The 17,687-nt window shown below is 51.4% G+C and overlaps 1 protein-coding gene and 1 pseudogene across 1 annotated transcript; one reads left to right on the top strand and one right to left on the bottom strand.

Moving 5' to 3' along the window:
- Positions 1-145: 145 nt before the first annotated feature.
- Positions 146-12,211, top strand: LOC132019711 (keratin, type II cytoskeletal 72). The gene is made up of 9 exons (XM_059403188.1): positions 146-796; positions 2,405-2,619; positions 5,460-5,520; positions 5,897-5,992; positions 6,687-6,851; positions 7,465-7,590; positions 10,032-10,252; positions 10,860-10,894; positions 11,625-12,211. The coding sequence occupies exons 1-9, from the start codon at positions 335-337 to the stop codon at positions 11,813-11,815; spliced, it is 1,572 nt and encodes a 523-aa protein (XP_059259171.1). The 5' UTR covers positions 146-334; the 3' UTR covers positions 11,816-12,211.
- A 991-nt stretch (positions 12,212-13,202) lies between these two features.
- LOC132020705 (annexin A2-like) lies at positions 13,203-14,530 on the bottom strand (annotated as a pseudogene).
- Positions 14,531-17,687: the final 3,157 nt, after the last annotated feature.

Here is a 17,687-nt window from a genome sequence, read left to right as displayed (position 1 = left end):
ATAACCCTAGTAATTGGAGGGCAGCAAGTGGAGATAAGGTAGCCAAATTATTATAATGCAGGAGGTAAGCAAAGCAAATGCAGGGTTCAGGGCCATTTTATAGGGAATTCGTGAGGAGTTCAGGGTGGGGGAGACAAAAATCTCAGGGAGGAGTGGTAATTTCCTAAATGGAGAACCTAGAGGCCCCATGTAGCTAATAGATGTTCCCGACCTACAAATTAGGCTGCCTGCAGCCGGCTATTTAAGGGGTTGGGGGGAGCGAGTCAGGCCAGCGGAGCCGCCCTCTGCGCCCCTGTCCTACCTCGCGTCGCGCTCCGCAGCCCGTCCCCCCAGCATGAGCCGCCAGCTGCATCACCGCCCCGCCGGCGAGCGCACAGGCTTCAGCGGGTGCTCGGCCGTCATCTCGGGACGGGTGAGCACCAGCTCAGCCTCGTTCCGGGCCGGCGTCAAGGGCACGGCCGCCTTCGGCTCCAGGAGCCTCTTCAGCCTGGGGGGCGGCCGGCGCCTGGCCCTGTGCGCCGCGGCCGGGAGGGGCGGCGCCTTCGCGCTGGGCCACTGCTCTGGTTCGGGCGGCGGCCGGCTGGGCGGCTTCGTGGGCACCGTCTTCGGCAGCGCGGGGCTGGGACCCGTCTGTCCGTCCGTGTGCCCGCCCGGCGGCATCCCTCAGGTCACCGTCAACAAAAGCCTCCTGGCCCCCCTCAATGTGGAGCTGGACCCCGAGATCCAGAAGGTGCGCGCCCAGGAGCGGGAGCAGATCAAGGCGCTGAACAACAAATTCGCCTCCTTCATCGACAAGGTGGGTCCTCAGATGTGGATTTGGCCCCCAGCTACCAGTGTGCCCAGGGGTACTCCCTCTGCCACTGACAGTTGCTTGAAAACTTGGGCAACCTGGTTATCTTTTCTGAGCTTCCCTTTGCTTATCTATAAAATGGGCACAACAGTGGCTCTTACCTCACATGATGATGTGAGGATGAACTGGATGTTTATAAAGGGATTGGAACAGAGCTTCTCACTCACTCTCTCGATCCCCACCCCATGATTAACAGAAGCCTAATTTTTCCTTCCGGGACAAGACCCTGGGATGGAAGGGGATGCACCACAGGCAGGAGACATATGGAATGACCCTCTGAGAGTTGGCAATATCAGACAGGGAGATGGGGACACATATCCAGGACAGGAGCACCAGAGGGATACTGACGAGGGAGTATCTCAGGACATGATGCTTGGTGAAGGGAAAGGACTTAAAAGGTAGGAAGTGGAATTGGGGGTATAAGCCAGGAAGGGTTCTGGAGGAGATGAGAGAAAAGGACCAGAAAATGGAAGGGTGGGGCTATTGAGGAGGGCCTGTCAAGTTACATCTGTGGATTTTGTGTGTGTCTGTGGGGAGGGGGACATGCAGGGTTTAAAAGGGAAGATATTCCTGGTGTCTCAGAGGCAGTGACCCCAAAGGATATAGAGCAGAGAAGGAATAAGTTTCTATATCCAAGCCTGGGCAAAAGATCTAGACCATGACTCACAGGGGACATAATCCAGATAAAAGCTGACATTAGTTAGTGCCTGGTGCTGTCCCAAGGGGCCCTCATATATCACACGTGACCCAAGATTCTGTCATCATTCTGCTTCGTGGATGAGGAAACCAAGACAGAGGGAGGCTAAGAAACATGCCCAGGTTGATAGAACAGCAACAGCAGATTGTGTCCCTCACCACTGTGCTTGGCTGGGAAGGGGAAGGGAGGTGGACGGAGGTGAGAGGGCAGGAGTAGAAGAAACAGAGCTGCTATCCCAGGAGATAGGGTTCATTTTTCCTCTTCAGAGTCTGTTCTTCCCCCTCACACTCTCTTCTCTCCCTAAAGCTAGAGAAAGGGAAGAAGAGGAAGGCTAGTGAGTAGCAGAGGCTTGAAGTTTCTGAGTCCAAACGTGTGAGACCTTTTGTCAAGTACACAGGAACCTTGTAAAGTGATAACCCACTTTGAAATGAAAACCAAAGAAACCAGCCAACCAAGAGCAACTGAGGTTGCACCTAAGAGAGGACAGGTTAACCACCAAAATGACCTTCCGTCCTATTCCCCCATTACTGTTTCTCCCTTGGTTCCCATCTTCCTTCACTCTGAAAACCCCAGCATTTACAGCAAAAGAATCTACCTGCATCACATGATAACTCATGGTGGCATTCATTGATAGCATTGCTTAAACCTATCTCCTTGATTTCTTTTATACTGAGTCTTATTTCTTGTCTTGGAGACCCAGATAAGCACATCCTCATGGCTGAATCTATTCTCTGATGCATCTTGCTCTTTCCTGCCTCCCACTGTAGGATGACTGTATCTGATTTTTGGGGCCATCTCCCCACTGTTGAGAGGCAACAGCGTGGGGATTCTGGGCTATGACCACCTTTGGGTCCCAGGTGCGGTTCCTGGAGCAGCAAAACCAGGTGTTGGAGACCAAGTGGAACCTACTACAGCAGCTGGACCTGAACAATTGCAGGAAGAACCTGGAGCCCATTTATGAGGGCTACATCAGCAACCTGCGGAAACAGCTGGAGACACAGACAGGTGACAGGGTGCGGCTGGACTCAGAGCTGAGGAACATGCAGGATTTGGTGGAGGACTACAAGAAGAGGTGAGTGGAAAGGCAGAGAATCTGCCCCTGGAGGGTCTTGATTACAGATGAGATTTCGATTTGGAGTCAGCATTTTTGCCTTTTTCGATCCCTTACTATAACATTTGCTATTTCCTTTTTCATAGGGGAGCCGGGGAGATCCAGACAGGTTGAGACTTAGGAAGAGAAAAGATCTATCTAGGGTGGTGCCCTGAATTTCTAGGAAATGGTGTGCCCAACTTTTAACATTGGAAATGGAGAAGTGAGTACAGGAGAGTTGTCTCAAAACCAGATGGATGACCCAGATGGCTTTGTAGCTCCTCCTGAGTGAGGTCTTCCGTGGGAGTACCTAGAATGTGAACCATAACACCGATCCCAGAACAAATCCTAAAGCTAAGCAAATAGAAGTTTTGAAAACTTTTTTCATGTTGAGGTGTCTCTGTGCTGCTGAATCCCACCATTAAAGAGAAAGATTGAAAATCCCACCATTAAAGTGGATTGAGATAATACTAATGTATTATCATCATCTCTTTAAAGAACCGAAGTTCTAGGCAAATCTAAGGCATTGAAACCAGAAATAATTTCTCCTGGATTTGAGCCAGTGAGGAAAGCATGACACATCCCTGCTTAGCATGATCTGATATTTTGGAAGTTTGCTTCCAGGTGCCAGGATTTTTAGGGAAAGGTAACTTCTTCCACAATTCAAGGGGATGGAGTTGGTCAGAGCTGAGCGATTTCTCTTGTTCCACGTTCAGTCTGCCGGGCCGTCCCTATTCTGAACTACCCTCAAGTGGAATTCTGTTCTGAGTCCTGAGGGAAGAGGTGGCATGGTCTCTCACCTCGGAAAACATCCAGATTGGGGACAGGCTTGACAAGCACTTTCAGAGAGCCCCCAGGAAGTGAAATGAATACAGTGTGGATTGAGATCAAATGGCATTCAGAGGGAAATTGAAGCCTAAATCAATCTCAATCCACACCGTGAATACAGTGTGGAGCAAAATTCTGGAAAAAAAAAGAGGGGGTTTCCAGGCACAGCCCAAATGTCAGGTTGGAGGCCGCCAAAGGTCTTGCTGCCTCTGGAAGACCAGGTGTTCTGGAAATACCACTCAGTTGAATGGGTGAGCCTCCTGGTTCTCTGTGGACTTCAGTTTTAATATTTGTAAAATTCAGAAACTGACACTTGCCTTACCACCTAAAAGAGCTGTTGAGATGGTAATGCTGTTACTAATGTATTATCATCATCTCTTTAAAGAACCGAAGTTCTAGGCAAATCTAAGGCATTGTTTCCCTGATGTCACTGGGATCCTAGCTTGACAAGCTTTGTGACCTTGGAAAAGTCTTTGCCTTGCTTATAAAATTGAGAGATGATAATGATAGGATCTACTTGATAGGGTTGCTGTGGGGTGAAATGAAATAAGGAAATGAATTAAGAATTGTTAGCTGCAAACTAAAGGTAACATCTTGTACAATAGGTTATTGGAAGCACTGGAGATTAAAGTGGTGTCGATTTGATATAATTAATACATCTGTGCTCTAAGACAAGCAAAATTAACCTGCACTTTGTTATGGCTTAACTTTTAATTGTGCATCGTAATGTATTTTACAAATCATGGGTTATTGATAAAGTCAATAGTACTAAAAATGCATTGATTTTCTTTATAAATGTGTGTATCTGTGTATGCTCTGGTGTTTAGTCTCTAGAAGTAAGTAAATAAAGAAAAATTACGACAAATAAATGTCATTAATTTGATAGCCATCATGACCAAACTTTTTCTGTGTGTTTTATGAAACAAAAAGATAAGCTAAAAACTAGTCTGCAACTAGCATATGCTCTTATTTATTAACAGGAGGAAGAAAAATGGAGTATTTTCTGAGATAATAGGAGATAATGATAATTATAATAGAAACAACCCTATCATAATATAATTTGATACAAGAAAGTATTCATTTACCTTTTAAATAACACACCTGGAATCTGAGATAAATCATATGAATTGTTTTCTGTGTGTACTATCCAGTGTAACTAACACAATTTGGCAGTCTCAGAAAATGTTCCTGTTGCATTTCTAAAATAACCCACTTCGTTAGCCTGTACTGTCATCTGACAAGGCTTTCCCCCCTTTGGCAGCCAGCCGCTTGCCTTAGGAAGGAGTAAGAAGCTAAAAAGGATAGCTCATATGACAGGGCATGGAAAGAAACCAGTTGCTAGCATTAGTTATTTCTTTCCAGGGTTCTATTTCATTTCCCAATGCAAATATCCTGCAATACATTCTTTGACAATAATAAGAGTTGGAATAGTGAGGTCTGTAAGGGATCAATACTCCCATCTCCCCAGTCTACAATGTATCTGTGTGAAGAACATTCCGGCCCTATCCAAACATCCTGTTTCTAAGACCTTGCTTCACCTGGAACAGAAATATGTATAAAAAACAAGCAGAACATACAACTCAAAGGTCGGGATAGTGTTTGTTTGGTGTCTGAGAGGTTTTGCACCCTGGGCTATGCACTGTACTAATTAATGTCCCTGTTGGGAGAAGGGATGTCTTTCTGCTGTCACAAGGGAGGGGTAGTTGTGAAAGGGATGAGGGATGGTGGAAGCCCATCACAGGTGCGTTCCTGGGCAGAGGCATTGTAGGGTAGGTTACATGTGAACTAAGGAGCTGCACATTGATTCCTTTAAACCTACTCTGGTCAAGGTCCCTTTTGATCATTGTGCATACCCCAGGGATGCAGGAACTCCAGTGTGGAGGTCACGGCCATGCAGCTCTTGGCACAGCCGTGCTCACTGACTGCTCAGCGAGTGTTTGCAGAACTGAATTATCCCAACGACAATGCCACCGCCTCTCTCTTGCCGCACACAGGTACGAGGTGGAGATTAACAGACGAACAGCTGCCGAGAATGAATTTGTGGTGCTCAAGAAGGTAAGAGGGAAACAGGGAGGGCGGGAAGAAACCTGGAGTCTCCCTGAGTATCTGACACGGTGGTGTTGGTAGGCTGAGGAAAGGGATTCTGTGGGTCACTCAGTCCCTTGGGCAGGGGTGGCTGCGGTTCTCATTTCTCAGTTCCTCTGTCTGAGTCCCCTTGCCTGGGATGCGTGTTGCTCCCAGAGTCTGCCCGCTTAGAATCCAGACGTTCGGCACACTCCTGGCACAGCCATTGCCCTGCACATCGGTTGGTCTGCTCTCAGCCACTGGGAAGCACAGGGTGAGGGGAGTGGGGAGAGCAGGGAACCTGAGTCTCCTCACAACTGGCAGGGAGGGCAGGGGAAGGCAGCTGGTTCCTTTCTCGGCCCCCCAGGATGTGGATGCCGCCTACATGAACAAGGTGGAGCTCCAGGCCAAGGTGGACTCCCTGACGGATGAGATCAAATTCTTCAAGTGCCTCTATGAAGGGGTAAGGATTCCACGGAGCTCCTGCATGGTCTGCTTCTCCCATGAGTGGCTCCTTTCCCTTGGCCTGCATGGATGTGTGGACCAAAGGCTGGCAGCTCCGTGCAGCTGATGTTTGTGGAGCAGTGAGGTGGGCTCTGAGGAGGCCATGAAGAAGAAGGGATGATTTCTGTCCCCTAGGAAGTCACAGTCTGTGGCTGAGGCCTGGGAGAGCAGAGGAAGGTGTAGGGAAGTCTGTCCAAGCTGTCAGGGAAGATTCCTGGGGAAGGATGAGGAAGATCTCAGGGGTGCTGAGAAGGGCTTGGCGTGCAGCCTGAGGGAGCGCGATGAGCGGTCTGAGCTGTGTCAAGTGAGTGGGGCCTGGAGAAGCGAAGGTGGTTGGAGACTCTGGAAGGGCTCTGCAGGCCACCTAAGGAGATCAGACTTAATTCTACAGATGAAGGGTGGCCGTTGCTACAGAGCGTGGAACAGGGGTGGGAGCAGTCCTGAGTGCAGGATGGAGAGGGGGGTCCCACACTGGGGCTGAAAGCCAGATGCGGGCACCTTGCTCTCGGCAGGCAGCGGCATTGGCGGGCTCTGCTGAAGGTGGAGTTCAACCACCATGGAAGGGCCTCAAGAGATTTGCCAGGGAGGGTCAGGAGAGGGGCTCCCCTCGTGGAGACCCTCTAAGTGGCTCCACTTCCCTAACTGTTCTCCAGGAGATCGCTCAGATGCAGTCCCACATCAGCGACACCTCCGTCATCCTGTCCATGGACAACAACCGGGACCTGGACCTGGACAGCATCATCGATGAGGTCCGTGCCCAGTACGAGGAGATCGCCCTGAAGAGCAAGACCGAGGCCGAGGCGCTGTACCAGACCAAGGTGGGCTGCATGCCAGGTGTGCCGAGGCCCAGGGACCCCAGCTGCCTCTCTCTCCTCTTGCCTGCCTGCATGTGCGTGTGTGGTGTGTGTACCAGGCTGGGTTGAGACCTCCTTTGTCTTGGAGTTGGGCCTTGTGGAAATGTCTCCCTCTGTGGGGCCGAGAGGTCCCTCACAGTCTCGGCGTGTGCTGGGGGCATATATGGGCTCAACCCTCGCCCTGCGGTTGCCCTTGCTGACAGCAGAGGCCACACTAGCCACAACCCTGGGGAGACTCTGACACTGTTTCTGTGCATAATCCATCTATCCTGGCTTTGCTTCGTGTTTCCTGCTTTGTCAAAATGAGGAATATTCTACTTCCACCAAGGGTTTCACATTTGTGAGCCCGAAGATCCTCCTGAGCTGGGTCAGGGCTTTCTTGTGGAGAAGGAAAAGGTGGTTCCCCCACACGCTTCCCTCCCCTCTCCTCCTTCCCCTCTCTTCCTCCTCACTGTGCATTTGTTGCTCAGGCCATGAGAACAGCATGTGGTCCTCCTCCCACTCCCCATGTTCCACACACTTAAGAGGCGAATTCCCAACTGTGCTGGGCTCCTCTTCTCTTGTCCCCCAACCTCAGATCCAGGAGCTGCAGGTCACCGCAGGCCGGCATGGGGATGACCTCAAACTCACCAAGGCTGAGATCTCAGAGCTCAACCGTCTGATCCAGAGGATCCGCTCCGAGATAGGGAATGTGAAGAAGCAGGTGGGTTCCATGAGATGAGTCAGCTAGTGGGTTTATTGCGCACCCAAGGCATGAGACTAAATGCGGAATAAGGACAGGGCATAGCCCCTCCTTAGGGCATGTGTAATCCTTCAGGAGGGAACAGCCCGAGCCCACATAGAAGGGCGAAGCATTCCACCCACTGTGCAGCCTGCTCCCTAAGGATCCCGACTGGCCAGAACAGAACGCAGACCCCAGTGAGGCTTCCTGCAGGAGGTGGGATGCATGGGCGGGAAGGAGACGGGTAGGGGTCCTGGTGAGGGAGCCAGCAGGAGCAGTGGGTCCAGTGTGGACACTGCATCGCGTGTGTGCAGGGAGGAAAGACACCTACCCCAAGCAGAAGTTCCATGATGGCTGGGGTGGCAGATGGCAGGACATCACTACACAGGACAGGCAGGTTAGGGGCACCTTCGAAGTGGGGCAGTGGAGTTTAGACCCAATGCAGGAGGTTAAAAGGAGCCGTTTGAAGGTTTCACGTGATGAATCCATGCTGGAGGGAGAGCCCAGCCATGGAGTTTAGAAGAGGGGAGGAGAGAGAGCCTCCCTCTGTTGGCTTGGCCCAGGGCTCTGCTCTGTGTCTGTCCACCCCCGTGGCTGTGCTGTGTGTGGTGGCCTGGCACTGAGTGACCCCATGACCCTGGGTGCAGTGTTGGTCTCACTGATGTTTCTGATGCAAGCAAACTCGTGAATTTCCCAGAGTTTGTGGAGGCTGGCACAAAGGCTCTGAGCTTTCCAGACAGGTCAAGTGGCCCTGTCCCCATGTCCTCTTCTTCAGTGGACTCTCCCTGGCCTGTGCGTGCACGCACACCCACACGCCCCACATGTACATGCAGACACATGCACACACATCATCTCTGTGCACCAGGCTCATGGTGAGGGGAAGAAAAAAGACCTCTTAAATAAGAACTCTTGGTGTTTTCATTTAATTAAGTTCTGCATAAATGAAAGGAAAACACAAGGTGTTTGAGGCCGCCCTCAGTATCCAATTATAGTATTTTATTTAATAAAATGTTACATGTTCACGGTTGGGTGAACTTATTACTAGAAAGTGACTTTGTGATCAGAATGCCATCAGGGAGGTCAGGGAAGATGTCCTCCATGGGGAGCCAGTGGGGTTCACTCTTGATTCTTAGGCCCCATCGCAGCTCCTACTGAGGGCCCCCAGCCAAGGTGGTTTCCTGCCCTCTGGCTTTTCCACTGAAGAAGTGTATGGTGTCACCTGCAGACCCTCTTGGCATTCGGTGATCCCAGGATCCATGTGATAATTGTTCCCAAGGGTGCCCAGATTTCATGCCTTCTCACCTCAAGCCACTTTCACAAGACCCAGGAGTCTTCCCGATTCACCCTGTAGGACCTCGGTCAGTGAAAAGGAGCAGAGCACAGTTTGATAGAATTCAGGTCACAGAGTGTCTGGCCATCCCCTGAATGATTAGACCTCCACGGTCCCGAGGACGGGACATAGCCTTCTGTGGCCAGACAGCTGGGTCCTAGGCATCTCTGCAGAGGCTGTGAACCACTCATCCAGACACTGTGGGTGTTTGCATGGTTGGGGGGTCTGCCTGGCAGAGGGGGAGGCACCGGCTGGGCAATAGTCTAGAATTCTGTCTAGCCTTGGGACCGGCTGCTCTCCTTGGGGTGAAACAAATTTGACTCCAGAGGAAGGGGACACACCAGAAAAGAGAAGCCATATTTAGATCCCACCAAGACTTGGCCAAGTGATGGAAAAAAACCTCCCAAGACTAAAAGACTCAAGAAACCCCTGGCATCTTCTCATAGACATCCCCAGCTTCATACTGCAAGTTCCCTTCCCACCTAACAGTGGGTGTCTGTAAGCTAGTGAGACCTGTTGTTCACAAAAGTATCTTTTGAGAGTGTTGCCCTATACCAGGATTCTCTGTGGAATTTTGGGAGCTAGTCTCCTTGCGGCAGGTTTATTGGACAGAAATTTTATTAGTAGTAACCTTATTAGTATCCCCCCCCTTTGTTATCTTTCTTTCTCTCTTGTTTTTGGTTTTTGTTTTGTTTACAATTTGCAGGATCTCTCAAGACAATCTCAACTGTGGTGCAGAATTAAGCCAGTTACCCCAAAAGTTTTCAAGGGTGGCATGGAATCTTGTGGCCAGTGTTACAGACTGGGAGGAAGAGGACAGGAGCCACAGGCCCAGGAGGCTCCCCTTCTCGGTGCCTTTTGTCTCTCTCCCAAGGGAGGGAAGGACCATCTTCATATGACAATGCACGAGTGGAGGTGAACTGTGCCCGGAGATAGGAGAAGGACAGATTCATCTCTAGCGATGTCCCAAAGTGGAGAAACTAGGAGGACCTTAATGCATTCACTATCAGTCAGGACCAAACGAGAGGGGATGTCTGGCCAGGATCTCAGAATTGTGTTCTGACTCAAAGCGCTAAATGCATTTGCCCCTTAGTGCTCCAACCTGGAGACGTCCATCGCCGATGCTGAGCAGCGGGGCGACTGCGCCCTGAAGGATGCCCGGGCCAAGCTGGACGAGCTGGAGGCCGCCCTGCACCAAGCTAAGGAGGAGCTGGCCCGAATGCTGCGCGAGTACCAGGAGCTCATGAGCACGAAACTGGCCCTGGACATGGAGATTGCCACCTACCGCAAGCTGCTGGAGGGCGAGGAGTGCAGGTAGGGGCCAGATATCTTTTATTTGGAGCAGTTACCTCTTTGCTTTAGGAAGACCGAAGGCAAACAGTTTGGTTCTGTTCAGGTCCTACTGGGTAACACCTTATAGGGAATGGGTTTGACATGGTACAACAGGAAAGACCAAAGTTAGGCTGCAGGAAGGACTGCATTGTCAAAATCCCAAAGAGGAGGTGGGAGAGGAAATATGAACATCAGCAGCTTTGGAGAAACAGAGCCTCCCTGGCCCTTTGTGCTGCACGCTTAGGGAGGTGGGGGGAGGGGCAAGATGGCTTCCAAGAGTCAGCTAAGTGTAAGGTCACTCTGGCAAAGCCTGGGACCCAGCGAGCAGGTGGACTCATTCCTCTTAATTGTGTGAGACCACTGGCATAATAGAGGTGAGCAGGGCCTCCACAATGACCCCACCCATCAGATCACCCAGAGCCACTCTGATGGCTAGAGAAGTGAGCCTTCCCAGAGGACGTCCCACTGGGGTGTGTGTGGAGGGGGGAAGGGAGGGGGGAAGGGGGGGACCGTGGCACCTCTGTGACCCCCTGGAGAGAAGCCATCCTGCTTTACAGAGCATTTACCTGCCTTTCCTCTCTCTCTCCAGGATGTCTGGTGAACATCCAAGTTCTGTGAGCATCTGTAAGTACCTGCAGGACCAGGTTTGGGGTGGTCACCTTCCAGAAGTCTGAGCCTCCAACTCCATGACACTAGAGGGAGTTCAGGAAAGAGTCAGGGGCAGCAAGAGGGAGCTGGCTTGAATCACCGATGAGAAGCAGTGATGGAGAAAAATAATACCATGAAATACAAAAGTAAAGCCTATAGAGAGATCAAAGGATATCTAACAGTGTATCAATCCAAAGTCTTTAAAATGAGGCTTACTGGCCACGTTGTATTTCTCTTGAGGCCAGACCGAAATCAAGGCTCCAGCTTGTAGTAAGAAGGAACTGGGGAGTCAGAGGGACTGAGGGCGGGCCGTAACAGCCTTCTGCAGACTGAAAAGCTAGAGACAGTGCAGGTGCAGAGGGAGGCACTCTCCCAGGAGAGGGGGTGTCGGCCCGCAGCCCCTTCCACGGGGACAGCACCAGAGGCCTCCATGAGGGCCTTGGTTCATGTGGCCTGTCTTGTGGGGGAGGTTCACTGAAAGAGCCCACAAAGGCTCCAAGTCTGATGCTGGTGGAGGGACACAGACTAACGGGAGGTCAAATACATGGGGCCAAATCCTTGAGAAATGATCCATACTGCCAAAAACCTCCAAGGACACTGAAAGGCCCAGCAGAGGGACTCTGTCCCCACAGGGCAGGCACTGAGGGAGTGGGCCAGGATGTCCCAGAAAGACCCCCAATCCTGCATTTTCCTCTCCTTGTTTCAGCTGTCATCAGTAACACGGGTGCAGCGGCAGGAGGGGCTGGTTTCAGCGTGGGCTTTGGTGCCTCGAGCAGTTACAGCTTCAAGCCAGCGGCCATGGACGTCAAAACCAAAGGCAGCTGTGGCAGCGAGTTCAAGGATCCCCTGCCTAAGAGCTCAGGCGGCAGCTGTGCAGCCAGGAAGGCCTCGAGGTGAAGGGCTGGCGGTGACCCTTGGCTCTGTGAGCAGAAAGCCGCAGGGCCCAGCTGCTCCCCCTGCCCCTGCCCTGTCCAGGCCAGGAGGTGCTTCCTCTGTGGCCGCAATCCCCGTGCCATCCCCTAGTCCTGTGGTCCTCCACGCAGTGCATGCTGTGAGGTGAGAAATCCCATGGGGGTGTTCCCGGTGACCTCCCCCTTGGCTGTTTTTCACTGGGTCACTGCCCCCAACACAGAGATAACACAGCTATGTGGATGTCTCCCTGCGGCCAGTGTGAACCCCTCTGTCCCCATGCCTTTCTGTGGCCGTTGCAGCCCAGGCGCTCTCTTTGTCCTCTGCTTTGGGTCGTGTCCAGTTCTCTGCTTCTCCTGCAATAAACAATCAGAGCCATTGGATTCTCAGTGTCAAATATGTTGCCCGGGCTGTCAGCATCCACAGCGCCCCTCTGCCTTTTCTCCATCTGACTCTTGCCTCCCTCTGGGTCTCTGGGTGGACATGAGTCTCCATCGTCCCGTTCTGGCCCAGTAGGGACTGGTGAGGGTGGTTCCTGGTCAGCGGTTGAGTTTGTTACTGACATGCCTTTGGGCAGCTTGGGGCTTCCTGGGCACTGGGCCACCGGTCCACACAGTGCGAGGCGTGTATGTAAACTCGCAGCGAGCAAGGAGCTGGGGTATGCCGAGAGCAGGCATGGGTTTTTTTACTTCTCGAAAGTACCCACAGCTCCACACTAAGCACCTCTTTTTCCATAGTGGTCAGTCCCTCCTTTTCCTTACCTCTTGGCTCTTCTGCCAATGCACCTCAACCCTGTTCCCCCACAAAGGCCCTGCTTTCTTCTTCTAGCCCATTCTGAGAGTCTGAGGCTTGCACACGCATAGGCTTCTGAATGCGTCCATGTCCGCTGTGTATATACAGTAGTTACACACTGAGGTGATCCAGGCACTGGGAGGAGCAGAGTAAACCCACAGGCACAGACGTTGCTCTCATAGAACTTACAGTCCATGGGGAGAGGGAAAATAAGCAACTAGCAAAGATAATCCGTAACATGTGGGCAAGCGGCGACTCCCTCTCTGAAGGGAAATTACGTGAAGAAGGGGGCTCTCTGAGGCGTGCGTGTGTTTCCACAAGGGTGTCTGTGTTCCCAGAATCCGTTTCCACATTTAACTTCTTCAAGGTGCTCAACAGGAGAATCCTCAAGGGCGAGACCACCTTCCAAGGATGAGCCTCATTTGAGGGGGGCATTCAAGGTGCCCGTGACACTTTCTCCTCCTCCGGCATCCCTAGCCTTATCCTCTGATCTTTCTGCCAGCAGGCCAGGCCTTTTCACACCCAAGGACCTTTACAAATAGGATTTTTCACTCGCGGGTGCCCAGCCCTCCCCCCCTTTTTTTAAAGTAAAAATTCAATTTATTCATCTGTTTATGACACAGTACACAAGAGGCAAAGTGTTTCACATCATAGATTTCACTTCCAACTCCTTGGAATGTTCATTTCTTTGGCTAAAAGGAGAGACTAGACAGGAGAGGCAGGCAATGCTTAGGCAACTGCATTAAGGATGGGGAGCGGGTGATACGCCATCCCTGCAGGGACGGGCGCAAGGGGACTATTAGTCATAAGCTACTTTCTAGAATTGTTAGCTGGAAACAAAGGAGCACCACTCCTGGATGCTTAACCGTCGTGGGCCTCAGTCATCCCCACCACACAGGTACAGCAGCGCTTTCTGGTAGTTGCCCTTTTCGTGTCTTGCTGGATGTAGTAATACAGGGACTTGCCATACTTTCTCTTGAATTCAGACCTAATTTTCAACATGTCCACTTCACTGCGAGAGACCATGATTCTTATCAGAACTTTATCACGAGTCCCCTTGCCCTTCATGGAGTCGTACAGCCGGTCAGCAAAATACAGGGGCTTATTCTGAATGTACTGGACCAGGTTTAGGAAAGCATTTTCCAGGTCTCCTTTGACCTCCTTCTTGATGCTCTCCAACATGTCATAAGGGCTGTAGCTCTTGTACCTATCAAATACTTTCTGGAGATGACACACACTCCGCTCAGTCATGATGCTGATCCACTTGGGTACATCAGTTCCTTTCCTCTTCACTCCGGCATCGTAGAGATCCCGGGCATCTTGGTCAATCAGTTCATAATCAATGACAGAGCCATCCTCTGCTCTTCCACCCTTTGCAAGGGCAACCATCAGCTTGTGGAAGTCACCAGATGTGTCAGAAACGATGTCCTTCTCCAGATCAGTCTTGTACATTTCCTTGTAGACTCTGTTAATTTCCTGAAGCTCTTGGTTGGTCCTTGAGCAGATGATCTCAATGAGGGAGTCCTCATCAGTCCCCAGTCCCTTCATGGAGGCTTTCAGCTCAGAAGCGTCATACTGAGCAGGTGTTTTTAATAGGCCCAAAATCACTGTCTCCAGGTGGCCGGACAAGGCTGATTTCAGCCCTGATGCAAGTTCCTTTTTGGTCCTTCTCTGGTAGGCGAAGGCAATATCCTGTCTCTGTTCATTGCTGCGGTTGGTCAAAATGTTGACAATGGTGACCTCATCCACACCTTTGGTCTTGATGGCCGTTTCAATGTTCAGAGCATCACGCTCAGCATCAAAATTGGTGTATGCTTTGACTGACCCATATGCACTTGGGGGCATGGACTGATCGCCCTCCAAGCAGAGCTTGCAGAGAATTTCGTGAAAAGTAGACATTTTGAAGGAAGCTGGGCCCGGCACCGAGAGCAGCGAGCATCCTCAGTTGTAGAGCCGCCCAGGCCCCTTTTACTGCAAGCCGGCTCATCTTTCATGGCCCGCTGAAATGCCACCTGCCTTGCTCATGCTTTTTCTGGTCCCTCCAGGTGGACTCCAGTAAAGTCACTGAGCATTAAATGAGAACTGGTGGCCTGACTGTTCTCCCTTTCCCTGTCCCCTCACTTTATAGGCCAGCAAGCAAAGGCCTGGATGGTTCAGCGCCCTGCCCAAGGTCATAGCCCCAAACACCCACGACACCGGTTCCCAATATGCATTATACTTGGGGCTTTATTTTCCTGGTGTCGAGTCGTCTGTCCCCTCATCCCACTCCTCTTCAACCCCTTGTTAGAGGGTCCCCAGTCTGGCTCACGGCATGCAATATACATTTCCTGCAAGAATACCTGGCTTAGTCTAGCCCACCCTGGGTGGGAAGAAGGAGCTCGGGGCATACACATGTGTCCCAATGACTTGGCTTGTGCGTGATGAAACACATCTGTGTTAATAAATTTGAGTTTGACATACATCTGTGCATATGCAGTGTATACAATTTATTGACCAAACTGGAACACTGAATCTGGACCCAGGCTGAACGGGATTCTCAGATGACCGGCATAAGCCAGGACAGTCTCAGGCAAAGGGCCCACCTGCTAGTACTGGCTGAGTCATATGTTTGGCCTCCAATCCTGCCTCTTCCAATGGCTAGTTGTGTCCTAGTGTGGGATTCTGCCCTTGCAAAATAGGACTGATACAAGCTGGCCCAGGCACTGTTCTCGGCACAGACACTTCTGAGCGCTTCAAAGCTAGCAACTCAATGTATTCTTCCAGCAATCTGATGGGTATTATTGTTATAAGGTGCAATTATAATAATGCACATCTCACTAATGAGAATATTGAGGCTCTGAGGGGTAAAAGAAACCAACTGATGTTGTGTAGTAAATGGCAGAGTTGGGAGCTGAATCCCAGTCCAATGGCAGAGCCTGTACCTCCAGATAGGACACCTCATAACTGACAAAGTTCTCATCGTAGAAGAGTGTTGAGAATATGGAAGGGGATAATGGGAGTACTACAGTGCCTGAAAAACAGTTTGGAGCCAAGAGATGTTAGTCGTTATTATAATAATTATTATTAACCTGTGTGCAGGGGCCTTCTTTGCCAGCCGTGTGCTGGTTCAAGACCCATCAATCCACAGCAGGACTGTGTCCAGGGACCTGGCTGACAGGGGCTGAGTGCAGGATGGAGGGCACTGGATCTTCTTATGGAGACACATTCCCCTGTAGTCACTGCCTGCTAATTTCTTTCTTTCTTTTTTTTTTTTTTTTAAAGATTTTATTTATTTTGACAGACAGAAATCACAGGGAGGCAGAGAGGCAGAGAGAGAGGAAAGGAAGCAGGCTCTCCGTGAGCAGAGAGCCCGATGCGGGGCTCGATTCCCGGACCCCGGGATCATGACCTGAGCCAGGCAGAGAGGCTTTAACCCCAGACTGCTAATTTCTAAATGGGAGAAACAACTCTCTGGCGCCTGTAGTTTGTGCACACACACTGCCCTCTGCCAGCAGCCCCAGGTACTGCACCTCCTGTCCCCAAGGTGGTGAGGAAAGACTTCCCTGGGGTGGGTGCACATTTGGCCGGGGTTGGGGATAATCTTGGACAGGTTCTGTGCCCACCACAGGGCTGCCAGCTGGAGGAAATGCCCTTTCACTCTCTAGCATGCCCAGGGTGGCCTCAGCTTCCGTGTTGCCCAGGCAACCAGGCTGCTGATCTCCAACCCTCTCCCTGGCTCTAGGTCATGACGTACAGCCCTCATTCTTGCTTCATGCTGCCCAGCTGGGCCGCTGGGCCCCAGTCTCCTGTGTCTACTGGCTCCCACTTCCAGACTGCTTGGGTCCTGGTTTGTGTGTCCCTGTCCCCCACTCTCTGATCTGCAGGGCAGATCCAACCAGCCTCATGAACACACAGCTGCATGTCACACCTAGTAGCCTGGCCATCAAGTCTCACATGCCTCAGTGGGGACCCGTGACACTGGAGAGATGGGGACATGGTCTCTAGATGTCCTGCTCTAGAAGGGAAAGTTGACAGAATCTTACAAGGGGGCTCCACTTGGGTCTCCGCTGTGAATAAAGCTCTGAGCCCAATCTCAGTGCCAGCGCTAGACATCACCTAAGCCCCACCTGCCTGAGCCTCTCTGTCCCTGGCAGGCTGCATCCTGGAGGGTGGTGCTTAGGGTCCCTTCACACAGTAGCCAGCAGGTAACTCACTCCTTCCACCCAGGCTGGGGCTGGATGGACTTGCCTTTCCTGGAATGGTGGAAGGTTCAGTTCAAGCTTCTGCCTATAGCCTCTTCCTCACACTGTCTATGCCTTAGCTCCCTGCCCACAGGACCCACCCATCCCTCCCCACTGACCCAATCTTTTCCAGTTTCCTTTTCCTAAAACACTGACTTCTTATTCCTTGTATTTCTTTCTGGACATCCTACCTTTACAATTTTCCTCCCACCTCCTACCTTGCCTGTGGTCACCCAAGCCCCTTAGTGCTTTGGTCCTGCCTGAATTCTTCTCCTCTTCTCCTGCCCCTTTCCCAACTCCCTTCCCCAGGACCCCGTAGGCTCAGCTATGATGTGGACACAGGGAAGGGGGATGGCCATTCCCCTCACACCTGAGGCAGGTGCCCCCCCAGGCTCAAACCACCACTCCTGATGGGGGTAGGGAATGGTCCTCCCCCCACTGTTTGGACAGGGCTGTGCTGTGCTCCGATGGGAGATAGAGAGCATGTCATTAGTGATGACTGGCTTAATTATAGCCCACCACACAGCCCAGCTTGTTTGCTTTGGAAACGGGCAAAGGAAGAGGCGAATCAAGCACCAACTTCATAGTCACGATCAAAAGATTAAGGCATTTCATTTCCCCCAGCCTCTCCATTGTCTTTGAAAAAAAGGGTGGGGGGAGAGAGGGAGAGAGAATCAGGCAATAAGCAGGGAGGGGGCAGGAAATACTTTCCAAAATTCTTCCGGAAGGGGCTTGGGTGGAGGGGTCTGAGGTAAGGAGATGGACGAAGAAATACAGGAATGGGGGCCTGGTGGTATTTTGAAACAAGCGAATGGAAGAAAATATGTCCTTTCCAGAGCAAGACGGTG

The sequence above is a fragment of the Mustela nigripes genome, chromosome 6 (assembly GCF_022355385.1).
Source record: "Mustela nigripes isolate SB6536 chromosome 6, MUSNIG.SB6536, whole genome shotgun sequence".
Taxonomy (NCBI): domain Eukaryota; kingdom Metazoa; phylum Chordata; class Mammalia; order Carnivora; family Mustelidae; genus Mustela; species Mustela nigripes.
The sequence above is the reverse complement of the archived record's forward strand: the minus strand, read 5'-3'. Positions and strand labels throughout refer to the sequence as shown.